The sequence below is a fragment of the Odontomachus brunneus genome, unplaced genomic scaffold (genome assembly GCF_010583005.1).
Source record: "Odontomachus brunneus isolate Ranch 3 - 2012 unplaced genomic scaffold, Obru_v1 Obru_scaffold_078, whole genome shotgun sequence".
NCBI classification, from domain to species: domain Eukaryota; kingdom Metazoa; phylum Arthropoda; class Insecta; order Hymenoptera; family Formicidae; genus Odontomachus; species Odontomachus brunneus.
Window position 1 is genome coordinate 741,163 of NW_022639528.1, and position 18,567 is coordinate 759,729.

The 18,567-nt window shown below is 40.9% G+C and overlaps 1 protein-coding gene across 5 annotated transcripts in view; it reads left to right on the top strand.

Moving 5' to 3' along the window:
• LOC116847477 (amyloid beta A4 precursor protein-binding family B member 1-interacting protein-like) overlaps nucleotides 1–18,567 on the top strand; it is a 199,324-nt gene that overhangs the window by 141,007 nt on the left and 39,750 nt on the right. For 4 of the 5 annotated variants that reach the window (XM_032822508.1, XM_032822509.1, XM_032822507.1 and 1 more), the window contains one exon: nucleotides 17,043–17,142. In XM_032822508.1, the coding sequence (XP_032678399.1) occupies nucleotides 17,043–17,142 (100 nt within the window). Of the gene's footprint in view, nucleotides 1–9,217; nucleotides 10,230–17,042; nucleotides 17,143–18,567 lie in introns of those variants that run through there. The other variant, XM_032822510.1, reaches the window with a different exon arrangement.

The following is an 18,567-nucleotide window of genomic DNA, read 5'->3' on the forward strand; positions in this document are numbered from 1 at the left end:
GGAGAAAGGGGGGGGGGGGGGGGAGACAGTCGTTTACCGGAGATCATGGAGGTACACATCCCGATTGCTCAAACATCGATTTATCAGCCAGGACGTGCGAGCAAACTGGATGGGATGACCGGCAGCAGCGTGTCCGTGGCGCAGATAAGGCACGAATCAGCGAGCATGTACGAGGGCCGCGTGGTTATCGCGGGGTTGATCGAACGGCTCGGAGTACAGCGAGTCATTTCCTTACGCAATGAGATACACACCGCTCGCGAGGAAATGTGCGCGCGCGCGGAGCATTCATCGGCACGCCACGCGAGCCATTTTCTCGCCACGTAACGATTACGATCTGCGCGGCGCGCGTATGCACGTCGGAATGTTCACGGTGGTCTTTATGTCGAGCTGTAAACGGCTGATTGTAGTAAACACTGTCGGAGGCTTAATAGGGAGTCTTCGGGGGACTCTCAAGGGTTTTATAGGCGCGCTCGAGTTAATTAACGTCGCGAGATAGAGATATCTCATCGCCTCTTCGAGGCCAAGCTTATCAACTGCGCTTTTTGTAGTTTTCTTTATTTTATGAAGTTAACTAATCGTGCAAAATTGAAGTTATATTAACTGAAGTAAAGTTGATCGTTATATAATTAAGGAATTTACATCAAGTGATCAGTTGAACAATTTGGCTTCTGAGAGGTTCTTATAAAATAATTATGGTTTTCGATTTAAATGTGGTTCACAGTTTTACATTTACGTACAGGCTCCTATTGGTCCTTCTTCTATCTTTATGATTAAATCTAAGATGATTAATATCTTAGAATATCCAAACGTTTTATTTAGAAAGAATGTACAAATATGATATCGACCATGATATGCTCCATTTTTATCGATGCTGATCGTTCGTTGATAAGCGTATTGTTAGTTCTCGTTGCATGCTCGTGAACAAAAAAAATCGACGAATATGATTTATGTGAGTTTCCCCGAAACTCACACAAAACATAAAATAAATGCCTCAATAATTGGACATTGTCTCAATGATCGAAACAATAATATATTTATTTTTAATCATTCTAAAAAATTCTTTAAATTCTTTAAATTCTTTTGTTAAAAGATATAATAGATTTTTCATGACAATTTGTATCAAGTATAAACTTTTGTGTCAAGTAAATATTTCCGCCAATTGACAATTGATGTCAACTTTAAAATTTTTTATCATTTTCATCATATAATGCAGTCATGTATGGACAACCATTTATTTACTAACAAAATCCTCTTTTATGAATTTGCTGAGACAGGGATATATCTGAGGGGACGGTGCCACTATATTAACTAAAAGTTCGATTTTTTGGAAAATTTGAGTAACTACATTTTATCGAAAATATTAAACTTAAAAATGTACACTTTTTTTTTTTATATATGGGCTTAACCTACATTTAAGAGAAGCCAAGGTAGAAGTCGACTATTTGTCCTGAAGTTACGATTTTCTTTTCATAAATGAGACATGTATATCCCGCAGGTAGGAAAGGGTTAATAAGCCGCGCGAGTGAATCTGTTCGTTCAAACGAATTTTAATTTTCGTCACGGCATACGACAATAGGTCGCCATAATTCCGCGCTCGGCTAGAAGCATTAAGTCATTACCGGCGACAGTCGAGGTCGCTACTATCTGCCAAGCGCTTTTGTAAAATATGATCCCCCTGCGAATCCACCCCTTGCGCTATTGATATACTGGGTGGCGCGACGGCAGGGTGCTGCGCGGCGATTGATGATACTGCGGGCGCCCTCGTCGCAAGACGACATCGAGTCGTCGGTCCGATGAATATTAGGGCAGCACTTTCACCAGCACGAACTGGGAGATCTCCAATCTAATTCGTCAACCGCTTGACGGCTCCCATTCCCGCATAGGAACGAAAGAACGTTGGAGAGCGAGCGGCCGTTTGAGAAAAGGAGCGTCGCGACACGACGCACGTCGTTGGGTGCAGGGAAAAAAAGATTTCAGTTCGTATAAGTGAGCGGGCGAAAAACTCGTCGACGAGAAATATTGTCTCTGTTGCTGCGACGGAAGCATTCGTCTGAACATTCGGTTATATTGAAACTCGCTTGATGCAATCGAGAACGACTGGCTGAACAGAAACCTCCTACAGGAATCTCTCCTATAATCAACCTTTTCATTTGGTTCCCAGGTAACAGAAAATTCAATTACATTAACGGGACTGTTTTTTTCACGTAGTTGTAGGAGGAAACAAAAAGGTTTAATTGACCAATTTCTGATAAAATTCGTACGATTCAGAAATTCCAGTTGAAGTTAGATCATTCGAAATTATCAAATTATCATTTCTGTTAACTCTAACATAATTTTATGCAGGGAAAAGGTTTGATTGGATTAACCAAATCTCTGGTGTGAAATATGAATGAGCCAAAAATTCCGACTAAAGTTATCAGAATTTCGAGTTAACAAGATTCCTGATTAAGACTTTTTTTATGTAAGATAAATAAGAATAAATTTTAGGAAAATAAATAGGAGTCGAAATTTTATAACAATTTAAAATATAATTTAAAATAATTTATAATAATTTAAAATAATGTATAAAACAAAATTCAATTTTATACCTAAATTATTAATGATTCTTAATTATTATATTAGAAATTGCATAAATTCAAGATTCTTAGAATTTAATTATAAATTTAGCTAAAAGTTGATTTAATTGTTCTACAATAAATAAATTTATATAATAAGATACGGGACACACACACATACTCTTTTAACAAAATGATACAAATGGACGTTCTCGTCGGTAACGCGGCGCGCGCGAACGAATAAACCGGTTGTCAACGAATTATTTCAACGGATATTAACGAATTATTTTGATTGGGACTAGTCGGAATCTCTGCTGGTACCCACGTAACTGGGGGAAGCGAGCCTACGGTCAAGTCTCGGCTAGCATCGGGGCCACGATTTTAGGGACTAGCTCGATCTAATTCGCCGCACGAACCGGCAGGATGTTCCTCGTTCCCTCGCAAGGATCTCACGATGATAACCGGCGCACTTGAAAGGAGCGTCGCTTCCGGGCCGAAGGTTCCCGTGAATTTGACGCTAGGGTTGTTGATTAGAACCATCGCGATTAGGATCGTCTGATTCGTGTGATTCTCTGGGCCAGCTGCTTAATCATAGGATGTGCAATCGCCTAATAAAGGGATGCAACAATCAACGCGAGAGGATGATAATCGGAGTGGCTAATTCAAGATACTGCGAAGTGCAAGATGCTGCGTTGTCGATAGCTTCAGATAAAAAAAAATGTATCCGCAAAGACGATTATCGTAGAGAAGCAAATTACAAAATGCTCCTTTAAATTATAAATTTCTTGTTATACAATGTTCCAATCTCGTTGCAAATCCCACTGATAGCTCTTACACACGATTCATAATTCTTCTTTTTGTCTACATATTACAGTTTATATAGATTTTTAAATTTGAGATTATCGAATTTGAAAAAGTTTCACTATTCTTGACTCAATGCGTTATTAATTACGCGAGTAACAGTGCCCAGAAAATTTCGCGAGCCAACTTCTTACCATTATTTGTATTCAATTTCATCAAAAAGAAATCCGTTCACGATCTCAGCTCGAGGAACGAGCGTTTCCCGTAGCCGCGCAATGGCTGGCCTCGAATTTCTTTCAATGCTTATTTCGCGGCGGTCGCCCGGAGGACTGCAACGCTATACATTACGCGGGTATTGTTGGCGATGCCTGTCGAGATTTCACGCTCGTCCGAGGGGGCTTCGCACGTTGAAAAGCGCCGAGAGTAACGTCTTATCTTCGAGGAGGTGCGATGACATCGCGCGTGCACGTGCATGTCTCTAGCGCATCGTGCATTGTGCGAGAGGCGACTGGCGATCGGTTCCCTTGAATATCGATACACGTGTGTGCGCGCGCGCGTGCGTATGTGTACATGCGCGCATACAGGGTGTACGCGAGACGTCCCCTTCGTCAGATTTTAATCCCAAACTCGGCACGAAAGTGAAGAAAATCATTTGAAATTATATTGTATATATATATATAGGAGAAATTAATAGAATTTAATATATATAAGAAGCACGACGCTGAAAATTTTTTTTTATACATTGCAGAATAGATACCTCATTTACTTCTGTTAAACTGGCACTCCAGCAAAAAAATCAAAATAGCGAGAGATTTCTCAATCCCGGAAAATTCGCACGGTACTCTCTTAAAATGAATCAGTCAAATATCACAGAAAGCAGTGAATATACACTGATTTGTAGTTATAAGTATAGCAGTGAAAGTGCTCAGTGCTATACTTATAACTGATATCAGTGACTATTCACTGATTCACTTTAAGGCTCTTGGTCCCTCGCATTATCTATCTCTTTTTAATGACGTCAGAAGCGAGAAAATGCATGCTAAAAATTCTTGCGAAATACGTTAAAATAAAAATATATATCCATAAAGTAACAATTGCAATTGATTAAACAAATTTGTAAGATATTCCTTGTACTCCCCTTTTGCTCTAACAATCAATAATTTATCGTAAATTAATGTGACATACAATTCATCTTCTTAACCTATTTCTTCGTATATTTCTATTCAGATTAATTTACAATAAATTATTGATTGTTAGAGCAAAAGGACAATACACAGAATATCTTATAAATTTAATCGATTGCAAGTGTTACGTTAAGGATACATATTTTCATTTCAATGTATTTCGCAAGAATTTTTAACACACATTTTCTCGCTTCTGACATCGTTAAAAAGAGATAGACAATGCGAGGGGCCAGAAGCCTTAAGAGAGTAGTTTCGGGATACCCTATATACGCAAACGTATCCTCGTGCCGGATGTGCAAGCATACGAAGGTGAAGGTAACGCGCGAGTGTGTCGTCGTGACGCATATTTATCCTCCGACATGTCTTGTAGTCGGCTGACGATGTCTCTTCGACATCGCGAATATTTCTCTGTCACGAAACGGGCTTCGACGAGACGATCTCCAGGATCGCGAGGACACTCGACCTGACCACACGCGAAGAGTTCTGCTACGCCAAAGCGATCGCGCGCGCGCGTGCGCCGTGAGCTACCACTGGAGAGCATTTAATGTCAAGCGTTGCGGTTTAATTTATTTTCGTATCGTGTCGGACTCTCTCTCCGTGCGCGAATTCCGCGGCGCGTATTCAGAACATACTTTCAAACGAAATGTGAAATTTACACGGAACTCGATATATCGAATTAATGAAAAATTAGCCATTAAACCGGTCGAGTTTGAACATTTAATATTTGTACTATATATTTCCGTTATGCAAATTGAAATATTACATATAAACCGTGGCATTAATTAAAACATTTCAATGACATATTAATATAGTTTTAGACGAAATTTATTGTTTCTGAAGTTATTACTATGCTATCCGGTGTTTGAACTTCTTTTTGTATCGCGGGGTTGTTGAATAAATATCGAGAGGAGGGAGAGGGATTTACGCGCGTCTTCTTCTGAAATATCGCGACGTTAACGCGTGAGGCAAATCAGACAGCCACATTTAGCATTAAAGGCTCGAGAGACGGGAATACGCGCGCCCGCCTCGGTTTCGAATCGAACTCGTTTTTCTCGTAGGCTCTCTCGCAAAACGAAGAGCGCGAGAGTCCTGTAGGGAACTTCGCGGCCTCGGCAACGGGTCTATAATTACCTTTTCCCTTTGCATCCTCCGCTTCTCGCCACGTTTCTGGGATTTCTCGACCAGAATACGCGCCGCTGCGTTCTCAGCCACTTTGTGAAAACGCGCGAGCAAACGCTTCGCTCCGTGAACTTCGGTCAACTCCAACAGCGACGAGATTCAACGAGTTTAATGTTGTCCCACGGAATTGACGGAGTTATACAACTTCAATTAATGGATTCGTGTCGCGTCGATTTTCGTGTTGATTCTGCCGGGATATCAACCGACACGTCGACGCATCCGAGAACGACTCGAACGCGAGCGAACGCGAGCGATATTTTTCGGGGTGGAAGAATAGGTTTGTCGGCACAATCGGTGAGCGACGGGGGTTCGTTCACTACCCCGTGAAAACGTTGATCGAGCACGTGTAGGTGCGCGCATGCACGAGCGGACTTCACAATTCGATACCTGAGAGGCGTAGCCGACTGTTTTCAACGAAACTCGAGAAAATAATTTGAAAAAAGCATGCTTATCGACGATTATTCTGCGATACTCAAAAGCGGAGGACAAGAGTATAAAATAACTACGAATTCTAATTACGGATCATTTAAGGTTGGGGTAACTTTCAATCATTTATATAAATTGATCGATCAATCATTAAAACAAATTACTAATATAAGCAATTGACATCGTAGTTTTAAAATTATTGGACGTTAAATTAGTTTATTTTAAATTATAAAAAAATAGAAACACTTATGCGTAAGTCCCAAACATGCGTTAGTAAGTATTACGCGCTCGTACAATGCGTTATACGAATCGAAATTTTGATCCTACTTTCAGCTTTATTCCTTTCAATACCTATTTTGATATTCTGAAACCCAAAACAACCTATTTTGATATTAAAGAAAGTGAAAAGGGAAATTTCGGATGTCATCAGAGTCAAAGTAGGAGTAAATTGTATCATTAGAATTAAACCTACTTTGCTAACTGAACTCCTATTACGTTGTAAAATTCAAAGTTTAATCATAAGATCAAAATTTCGGCTCGGTTAATCGTACATTAAAACAATGTGAATAGTTCATATTTACATTGTTTCAGTCTATGTAGAATAATGGCATGCGTAACTTACTAGCAGTTTTACAGATCTGAATAGTAATCGATATCTTTGATTTTTGTTTTAAATATTAAGAATGTTTGCGAATGTAACTTTAAAATATAATAGTATAAAAGAACCAAGGAATATAAAAAAATTCTAGCGCGTTTTCATTGTAATACTTTTCCAGTACACTAATAAACCAAATTTGAACCGAGATTAGGGAACTCGAGCTTTAATGGGAGCTGTTACTTTATCGGATGGTGCTTGAAGGAATTTTTTCAGAAGTTTCGCGAGCACAAGAATGTGACTTAAGTCCCGAAGCCACGCGAGCTTTTTATAAATAATTGGGTTCATATGAAACTTTCTGTCATGCCTCTGTCACGAAAAGAAAAAGTTTATCGCAATGTTATAACGCGAGATCCGCAATCACAAGTAGGATGTCGTGCAGAGTTGATGAGAACGTACGTTTCACAATGTACGCCGTATATGGGATTACAGCGCTACACGCTAATTATACGTATGCATGATATAATTATCGCGCGGTTGGCAACGCTACACCTGCACAGAGTCGCCAGCCCTTCGCGTCCCTAGCTCGCCGGGGGTTAAAACTCGGGATCGTACCTTCTTGTTATGCGATTGCTTCGAGGGGTGTGGACGCACGCAATCGGGGTTGCAAACAAGGCGGCGAGTTCGCTCGCCGAAATAAAACAGTGGGCGAAATGCAAACGTGGGTGGTGTCGAGCGAAAGCCCGACGGTAAAACTAAATGGTGAAACAGTAGAATTATTTGCAATTAGAGAGTAGTGCGCGCAGTTATGAATATATCTAAGAGCACACTCCAAAAAATGGCCTTCCGGTCATGATCTGGATACGAGAAATTAGCTAAGACGAATAAATGACGCATATGTTTTTGTACTTAAGCAATGTAAATGACGGAGACAGAGAGTTTCTGTCTGAACACTATTTGTGAAATTTAGCAAGAAAATCTCTCTGTGCCGCCCATCCAGACTAAGGCCAGATTAATAACTGGTAACGGGACCTAAACTTGCCTGCAGACATTGCTAGAATGCTGTACTGCTGCAAATTCTACGTACCATAGATAATTCTCTAGCAGGTGCAAGAAACAGCGATAAATTCTAACCGTGACATCTAGAATCTCATGTGGACCAGCAGAACATTCTTTTGAGATGTGCAGAACAAAAATACGCCATCGTTACATTAATAGAAAAGGATACTCGGCGGCACTTTGTCCCATATCTCGCCCTCGACAACGGAAGTTAAACAAGCCGAAAGTACCCTTATTTTCGTTCGCGAGTTCCTCGCAAATCCTTTCGGAGAGGGGGATAGGGAGAAGGACGCTTTGTCTGCGTATCCGAGGCCACCCCCGTGAACTCGATTAGAAAAGCAACTCCCGATCTCCACTGCAAGAGGAGGATCGCCGGCCAAGGACACTCGCGGGGGTAGTGTCCTGTCCAGGATGCGCGGCGCGCAGGAGGAAGCGAGGCGCTGCGTCCGGTGTTCCTGCGGGAACCGGAGGAATCGATAGGCGCGCAAGCGCATCGCGCACGCTAGCTAGGAATCGCGCGAGCGAGCGAGCGAGCGAGTGAGCGAGCGAGAGGACGAGAGAGGCGGCGAGAGGTCCTCCTGTGCCGTCCTCTCCGGCGCGGAGGGAATCGAGAGGGCGAGAGGGACCGACCGGCTCCACGTTGAATCCCTCGCGGATCAGCATCCAGTGCTCGCACCACGACGACAGCCGCGATACCGCGTCCGTCCGCGCCTCTCCAGCCGTCCGTCCGTCCATTCCCCGTTCTGTCTGTGCGTCGCGCGATGTGCTTGATCCTGCGGTAGTAGCGACTGCGTAACGACAGTAACGATACTACACCAGCGTTATACCGTAAACGCTAACCATCACGCCGCGATCACACAGATCGACACGGTATCGCTGTTCACGCCGCTGAACTCGACAGTGACAAGTTTAAATAACATCTCGGATTGTTACTCTTCCAAACCGAGTCGAAATTCCGCTTTTCTACTTTTGACTTCAATATTCCACTTGCTTAGAGGTAGAAGTGCCCTTAAGAACCTACAAGTAGTATCTTATATGTTTCGTTTAGAGGTACTGAGGATTTCAGTTTCCACGTGTATTAAATGTACACTGATCTTCCAGGATATACTGATGTTAGAAAATTCAGATCGAAAATATAGGACTAAAATTTCGACTCGGAATCGCAGAAGAGTCGAAGAAAATTATTCTTGTGATCTGAACGTATATTTACGTGACGAAAGAAGAAGTTTGTTACACGAGTGGGTTCGCATATGAAGAGAATTTTGTAATGAAAATTACTATAGAATTTCGTATCTGTGGAATAAATCGGCATTCTGCAGTAATTGATTATTGTTTTTTTATTTCATATGTGCTACATATAGAAAAATATATACTGCATTCAAGTAAATGTTATTTGTCACACAGGTATTTTATAAATTCATATATCCGCAAATCTATATCAAGTTTATTCACAGGAATTAAGTTTGCTCAAAGTACATTCTGAATCCTAGCAAATTTAGCATTTCAAGAATATAAAATTCGGTTTGCTTGCTACGAAAAGTCGAACTTTTCTTGAATAGAGTTTTACAATATTCTTATAAAGAAAATAAATTTTTCTTTTGAGTATAGGACGATTGGCTTTTCAAAAATTTCTGATGAGTATATCTGAAAACTGTTATCAAAATATTCTTGAACATTATTTAAAAGATGGAAAAAGAGAAAAAGTAAAAAGATCGAATAATCAATTTTCTCTACAATGATATTTTTCTGTGTGTACTTATATTTTAGGAAACTGGAATTTGTTAGTAAAAATTTGCTCTTTCATAAAAAATCCCTATAAAATTCTGGCAAAATTTATTATGTTCTTTAGCAAGATAGAGATCTTACCGATAGTCTATCCGTGCTTTACTGGAGAAGCACGGTAAGAATTCATGCGAAAAAGAAGACTAATATTCTCTTCTTATGCAAAGGCGACGCTGTAACTCGTGTCGCGGTGCAAAGTTACGTCACTGTCGCAGGATCAAGGCAGCACCCCTCGACCCTATCGATCTGCTCGATCGATCGATGCCTTCCCTAAGACGGGCTGGGTTACTACGGCTTCTCGGCGATTTAAATATCCTGCTGCTGCGTCCTTGCCCCGCAGCAGCGAATCCACCCTAATCTCCCCGAGGTGTCGAAGGTAGAATGATCATATCGCGAGCTGTTGGAGCCCCTCGATCCGTCCCAAGGCCGACGAAGATGATCGAAGCACGCCGAGTGTCAATGAAACCGTCCACGCGCGAAGTTCGCAGTTTCTTGCCGCGGTCGATGAGAACGCGCGAGATGGGAGCCGTCGAGTGATCGTCGTCCTCCTCCGGGCAGCTCCGAGGCAGATAAACGTAAACGCGCGCCTCCACCACCTGCCAAATGGACAGGCTATTCCGATGGAAGAGCCATAAGGCGCAGGAGGATGTGAGTAACCCTACGCGCCGCGCCGCGGAAACACGTGAGCGACGCGCCCGGCGGAATTTACATTTGATTATGCAAATCGCCGCCCGCAGATAAAAGTCTCGAAGAGAGACCTGGGAAAGCCGGCAGGACGTTCAGCGATAACTCCTTTTTTTCTCTTTTTTATCGACTTTTGGCCGGATGATAATCGTTACGGAGGGAATCGCGCGATATCGAGTCGATCCCGGACGGTTCCGTCCCGAGAGAACACGTCTGGGAAGATGTCTCAATCTCTCACCGTTGAGCGTGTTGTATCGTACTACAAGGTTTCTCGATTTCTCGGACTTCGGTGGAAAAACTGCTTAATTACACGCCTCGTTGAGACGCGAGGGCACATTCATCGTCCGCGGTAATTATAGCGTACCGACGGTAATATCTCGCGGTAAAAATCTTCCCGCTTGATTGCCGCGGTAATACATTCAAATTCGCAAGATGTTTCAAAAAAGCTTTAGAGAAATGGTAACGAGGGAGAGGAAGGGCGTGAGACGAATATATCCCGGTCTGTCTCTCTCTCTCTCTCTTTTTCTCTCTCATGAAATTACACACAATTTGTACAGTTTACGGTAAATAAAATTAATCTTTCTCCCCTTCGCTTTCCCCTGCTTCCTTTCTCTCTCTCTCTCTTTCTCTAAGCAGGGTTTTTCACCTGCAATGTTTTCTCGTTGCTTTCAGACGCGCTCACAGCTCCGAACTGCGGGAAGAAGTTCGCATTAGAAGGGCAGGGTACGCATGGTTATGAGTGAACGCTAGTGTCGGGATAAAGTTACCGTAAAATGTTACAGCGGCAAAAAACTTTGTGAGTGCTTTTCTGCCCGAGATATTCCCGGGGTTAATGCGAACGCGCGCCGGTAATACACGTAAATATGCGCGCGGAACGAGACACGGGCGTAACGTCCGCGAGTTTCGCGTTACAGGAAGAGCCGGCCTTATCCGCGTGGATCTAATTGTTGCGCCGCTCGGCCGAATGATGGTTAGCGGGTCGTTCACCACACCCACGCCGAAGTCATCGGCGATGCGAGTTAGTCCACGGTCGCTTGAGAAGCCAGCGAGAACGCTGGGTCGCAGACGCGAGAGGATTTCGCGCGTCTCTCCCCTTTTCGCAGGGAAGCCGAGTCCAATTTTTTATCCCTCTTTCGACTTCAATATTCCCCATTTGATGTTTACTTTGATACCCTGAAGTCTATACCAACCTCTTTCCTACTTAACCCTTTTGTACCTCCCCAAAGAAAGAGATATTGTGATAATTATAGAAATTTTTGGGAATGCTAATTCCGAATTTATTACAAAAATTTAAATTTAAAATGGCAGTTGTGATAAGCTTGAACACTGATATTTTTAAAATATGATTAGGTTTTTTCCGATCACACATTAATTACAAATAGAGTGTAAAATTCTTAAATTTAAGATAATGAATCTTGGATAGTGTGACTACAAGGAACTTTTGAATAAATTTTCGACTGTAGAACAAAGTCTGCTACTCTGTACATGCTATTGATGATTATCAATATAGTTATGCGGTTATGTAACTTTTACAGGCAACAGTTTGCTTGCCAACAAAACGTGATGTACTCTTCTGTAAATTCGCTGAGCGAGACGCTGAGAGAAACATTTGAGGAAACGTTGTCAGTATACTAAAAGCTAAAAATTGAAATTAAAAAAAATAAATATATTTAAATAACTATATTTTATCGAAAATATTACATTTAAAAATATACTAATTTTTTACTTGTAGAATTAATCTTTCTTTTTAAAACAAGCTAAAGCAGAGCCGATAGGACGTTTGTCTTAAAGTTACGATTGTTTTCGTAAGAGGAACATATATATATCCCGCAGATACGAAAGGGTTAATCTCCTAACTTCGTCGAGAGGGGTTCTCTTTAGGATCTACAAGTGGCATTCTGTGTACGGAGAGAAAACGTTTGGTTAGACTAAGCAAATTCTAGTGAAATACACGAACGAATCAGGAACTGTGATTGAAATAACCATACTGAAACAATTATTTTTGTGTTTGGAACTGAAATATTTTATACTTGCCATTATTTTTACTTGAATCAAGTAAAATATATTTGTGAGAAAGCAAAACACATAAGCCGCGATTAAATTTTAAGGTTGCAGTTACCAAACATTTAGTCGATTCCATTTTCACTAAATTTTGGTCTGGTGTATCAAATTTTCGTTTCGGCAACAAAATCCTCTTTTCAGCGCAGAATCCTGTTCTTATTAATAAGATTTCTACAAGAAAAATAATTAAAAAATAATAGATATTTATTAAGTGAGTATCATTTATATATATTTACTTAAATCGAAATTCTTTTTATTTAAACCGAATAAACAATACTCAGTTTAAATAAAGAAAAATAAATATCTTAAATATTTTTTTCCTCAGTGTAGTTAACTTGGACAAAATGCTGGTAATATCAGTCGGAATTTTCTGATTTGTTCATATTTCACCAGAAATACATTAATTCAGCACAGAGAGCAGGATTTTGTTGTCGAAATGTTTGGCAATTGTTATCAAAATATTCAATTGCCACTATGCATGTTTTACTTCCTCAATAACATATTTACTTGACACAATAAGAACATAGTAACACTATCGCAAATCGTATGTGTCAGATATTTTCATTCTAAATACAATCACTCTTTCAATTGACCAAACTTTTTCCCGTGTGCGCTTTCTGTGTCATTTAAAGGCGCTGAATAGGATCTCAGTTTCCATGTATATCGAACATACACTGACCCGTCAAAATATATAAATGCAGGAAAGTTCAAGTCTAAAATAAGTGTAAAATTTTGACTCTCGGAGGAACGCATGAAAGGTTTTTAGTTACGATTTTCAGGTTATTACTAGGAGAGCTTTGTCCAATTAGCGTGCTCGATGCTGACGATAATAAATTATCCATTAAATTGTTCGCAAGTAACGATCTTCCTCTGCTGAAAACTTTTCAGCGCGACTGAACGTGAATTTTCGCGCGTCCCTTTGCGAATTTTCCGAATTACATCAAATACAAGTGCCTTTTGGTGCGCATCGCGCGCGCTCTCTGCTTGCGTGCGTTTTATAAAGATATAATTAATATCGCCAGCTCGCTCTCTCCCTCTCTCCCTCCTTCTCCAAACATGCGGTTAAATTTTGCGTTTGTGCTTGAAAACAAGTAATTAAATGCTGACTATCCTAAATATGCCGGCGCGATATATAAAATGCACGGATTTTCGAGAATGTCGCGACTCTCTGATCAGATCTACTATATGCGTAGGCGATTGTGCATTAATTTCGCAATGCTGCGGAATACAATGTGTACACATGCACGCGTGCCGATGCGCTGATGCTAATGACGTTGGCCGTTGATGCTGTGTTTATAAATCTCGCCCGGTGAATTTACGACACGGTAGAATTCCGCTTGCCGCACGAAGGTGGTCGGTCCATTTACATTGTATCGAGCTACCTGCTTTGCGCATTAAACTTCAGTGACCTAGTAGTGGCCACCAGGTCGTTCACCATAACCCACACCTCTCTCGGGTTATCGATGCATGCCGGCCAGGTAGTCCGTGTAAAAGCGCGATTATAGGAGGCACGTTATCCGCTCGCGCCATCCTCAGAAGCTGAGAAGCAGCCAGCCAGTCAGCTTGCCTGCCTGCCTCTCTGCTTTCCTCGTCGTCGTTGTGATTTTATAGCGCAAAATGTGTCGTAAGTGCCGGCTAATCAGCTTCGTCGATTTAGCGATAACACAAAGGCGCTGCTTATTTTTACCTCGCGGAAGTGCCTGTTAAAAACGACGTTTCTTCGCTTTCAGTGAAAGCAGATCTTAAGAGGAGCAAAAAGATCGTAAGATCCGGAGGGCGAGCGGCTGAGTCCGCGATAAACTTTTCGCGATAAATGTCGTTGCTTCGTTGTTGTTAGGAACAAAAGGATGTTTACAAAGAACTGAACTTTCAGGTATTCACAAGTTCTGTCAATGCGTGCATCTTCAAGTTACTAGCGTTACGAGCGACGCTTGAAACAATGAAGTCGCCAATGTCGAGTGATGGCGCGGCATCGCTCCTTAGAAAATTCGTTACAGACGTGCTATTGCGAGCGTATTAATTATTTATATCCCGCGTGTATAGTAAAGCGGGAGGGCAGGCCGTTGGTTTCTCGAGATTAATTATCACGATTGGCGGGGAGTAATTTCGCTTGCTAGATAACACATCGCGTCTCTCGATTAATCTTCTAATAATCCACGATGAAGACCGGAATATATTCCACCGGTGTATTTATAACGGGGAGATGTTTATCACACGAGGTGTGCATGAAAAATGGATCACAAGCGCAACGTTCGCGTACACAAGTAATTATCGCTTTATATTCATCGCCGTGTAGCGTAACATAGACTATTTAAAGAGTGAATCCCTCGCGGAGAATATGCGAGAACGAAGAAAAGAAAGTTTAGGTCAGCGCCAAAGAGCGCGGCCAAGTTTCGCCTCTTTTTCATGGGACTTTGTAAAACTCTGGATATTCCAATGAATAATACGTAGATTTGGAATTTATGCCAAGTAGATGACGAATGTAAAATCTCAATGTTATTCTCGTGATCGTTTGGGAGATCAATGATCCAAAAGGCTGTGTAATCTCAACAAACAACTATACTACTGAGATTACGGCCTTTTGAAATGTTTATCTCTCAAACGACTATATGAGAATAATATCGTGAGACTTTATATTCTTAATCTACTCGATATAAGCTTCACATCGGTGTATCATTAATTGGAATATACAAAAAAATGTAAAACAAAGGCGAAATATCTATGGACGCTCTCTTAGTCGTATTCTTTCTGAAAATAAACGAACCAGATAATTCCAGTTAAAATTATCAGAATTCTGCTCGAGTCAACAAGATTTCTGGTTATATTTCAGACATTCTTTGGTTCGCCAGAAATTTGGCGAATTTTTAATCCAATCGGACGTTTCCTTCCGTGCACTGAATTATCACGAAGTCGACGTACTCGTCCTCGACAATAATATCCTATTATCGTGGATTATTCCTCCCGTTGCGACTTCGGAGTATTGATAAAGAGGCGAATGACGATCGCGAGGAATTCGATTCGCCGAGTTATGATCCAGAATGACCGGGAGAGAGACGAAACTTCGGGGAAGAGATTTTTATGGGATCCGGTGTGATGCCAGGTACAACTATCACATAAAATCCATTTTCTCCCCTCGTGCCGCCATTATCAGGAATTATTCGGCGGAAATTGGGTGAACGAATCCGACGGCTTCGTACAAATTACATCCGCAGCGGGAGGGAAACGTAGGAGGATCCCGAGCGGATTACGGGATCGGCTTCCTTGAATTCTCAAGGAGAAGAAACGCCGCCGGGGGTTACCGCAGGTCGCGCGGATTCGGTTTGAATACGAATCACGCGTTTTTTCGCCACGCGCCGCCCGGCTACACCGGTGTTTTGCGACCGACACTTTCAATATTCACGAATGTATCGCTTCATTGAAACGCACGAACCTACCAATGCATAATGTTCCACTTTACTTGAACGTAAATAATTCAATATTATAGAGAAAGTATTATATTATTATATAATTATATTTATAATTATATAATTATAAATATAATTAAAAATATATAAATATAATTAAAAATATATTAAAATATATTAAAATATATTAAAATAATTAATAATATATAAATATAATTAAAAATATAATTATAAATATATTATTATATAATTATAATTATAATTATATTATATTATTATATAGTATATTTTGTATATCCACACATGGGAGAAAATATTATAGTTTCCTGTTTATATAAATTCTCTTCAACTTTACTTTGTTCCTAGTACTGTAGGCACAGATTGTCAATACACATAGAGAAATATCTGTTGCTAAGAAAAGTGATCACTCAGTTTACTTTCCTTCTTTTAAGAGATAGCTCAGTTTACTGTGCTTCTTATGACTTCAGCAAAACACATTTTCTTGATAATAGTTTCGAAATGTACTCATCAGAACTTGAAGGGAAAGTTCATTAGTATCAAGAAGAATTTATCCTCTTTACAAGAATATCGTAAAACTTTATCGAAGAAAAAGTTGGCTCGACTCTATATAAATGAGCACATTAAATTTCTGTTTTAATTTGATAGTCTTGATTGAAGTGCTGAACTTACTACGAATCAGAAGTCTTTAGATCAATTTAATGCTTACGATGAACTTGTGATAGATTTACACATATGTAAACTTATGAAATACTTGAAACAAGTAACACTCACTTGAATGCAATATGTATTTTTCTGTGTGTCTGTCTTGCTAAGGAACATAGTAAACTTTTGTTAGGAGGTAAGCTTAGGAGTGTACCCCTCAAATTTTTGCTAAAAACATAGCAAAATTTTTGATAATACACTTCAATTCCCAAAATATATATATTTGCCTCTCGGCGAAGCTAGTACGTGAAATAGACTCAAAAAAGCTTGACATAGGCTTCAGAGTATCAAAACAGGCGTTAAATTAAACACTGAGGTCAAAAGTAGAATCAACAAGTTGACATCAACAACCGCTTTCGTAATTTTGAGTGGCAACAGTTTCATAACCTCTTCGCGTGAAAATACTGCCACTTTTCACTCGAGTTTTCAGTGAAACTCGAAAAAAATGTCACGTATACCAAACATTTTAATACTATAATATACAGCGCGAATACAATTTCCAAAATAACTTTCCTCTCGCCCTTACACCTACACCATGCAACGTATACGACAATGTAAGCTGACGCGATCGCTATCCTTGATGTTGTAGGGTCTCGACAATGTGAGCTCGGCGACCCTCAGGCCCTTTAACTCGGACATCAACACGCCGAGGATCGACAGCTACAGGTTCTCCATGGCGAATCTCGAAGGTAAGCTTGTTCGTTCACTCGGGTTTATCGACCCTACCCTCTATCCGGAAAAGATCGTCCGATCTGTCGCTTATCCTCACGTGCCCGAATCGAGATGCATGCGCTGCTCCCATCGAACGGAACGAAAAGTCGCTTTGAAGGACGTGTGTCGAGGCTCTCCACTCGTCCGACTCGCCTGACGACTTTTCCCCGATTTCCCGCTCGCTTTTTTCCCTACACGCTCCATTTTCCCCGCGCTTTTACGTCAAGTACAAATGATGGGGCCACGTCGTCCCCTCTCGATCGATCATCAGCGAAAGCCCGACGTCGGAGATCGCAAAAGGAGCGGTCCCGTCGTCCTGGCTATCCGCGTGACGGTTTTATCATTCCGCTTCGCTCGCTCGCTCGCTCTCTCTTTCTCTTTCTCTCCTCTTCTCTGTCTTTCTTTCTCCCCGATTTCGCAAAGAGACAGGAAACGATCGTCTCCTGCGATGCGTGAATCTTTAAACCGCTTCCCGCGTCTTTTGTGTCGGGATCTTACGCGGATTCGCCACGAGGAGAGCATTAATCGCGACGGCGAAGATCGATCGCGAGTCGGCTAACGAGACGCGATAACGTTTATCTCTGTCGCAAAAATTTATTTCGGCCATTTATTTCCGGTTTAGGCGACCGCTGCTGGTCCGACTTCGCGTCTCCCGTCCTGCGGCACGAAAGCGTCGGCTTTAATACTTCGGCTTTCTCGTGCTTTATGAAGTTATCCGCCGCCGCGCGCCTCTAAGTCGTTTTCAGCCTTCATAACGAGTTTCACCCGGCCCTCGCGTCTATTTGGGAAACGCGCGAATGTCATTCCATTTAATCTATACTCGAGCACGCTAATACGACACTGAGAAAAAAGCCGAGGTTTATGCGAAACTTCGTTAATTATGCAAGTAACGAACAAACATTTTTTCGGTGGATAACAAGAATACATCCAAAAATATGTAATCTTATTCTTAGCAGAATAACTCTTATCACATTTCCTGGGAAAAGAATTCTAGTTGTAAGATGCTATTTCCTGTAATCTCGTTCTAAACGAAAACTCTCATCAAAAGAGTATTTCTTTTTCCTCAAATGAAATGGAATCATTAGTCAGAAATACACTGCATATTATTCTCTAACTTCTTCCCTTTTTCGGAATATGTTTACTTGAGGCAGAATGCCTCTCTTTTATTAGAAGAAATTTCTATCAAGAACAAGATTTGTACTGCAGATAAAAGACGAATTCCTTCTAACTTTAAGAACATTGTGCTCAGGAGATTTTACTTTTGATTTCAGAAGAGGACACATATAAAAAGATTACAGATAAGATAAGATTAAATCTAAAATCTAGATTAAAGATAAGATTACATCTTTCTTAGGCGAACATATTTACTACCTAAACTTATTAGGACCTTAACTTAGTTTCCG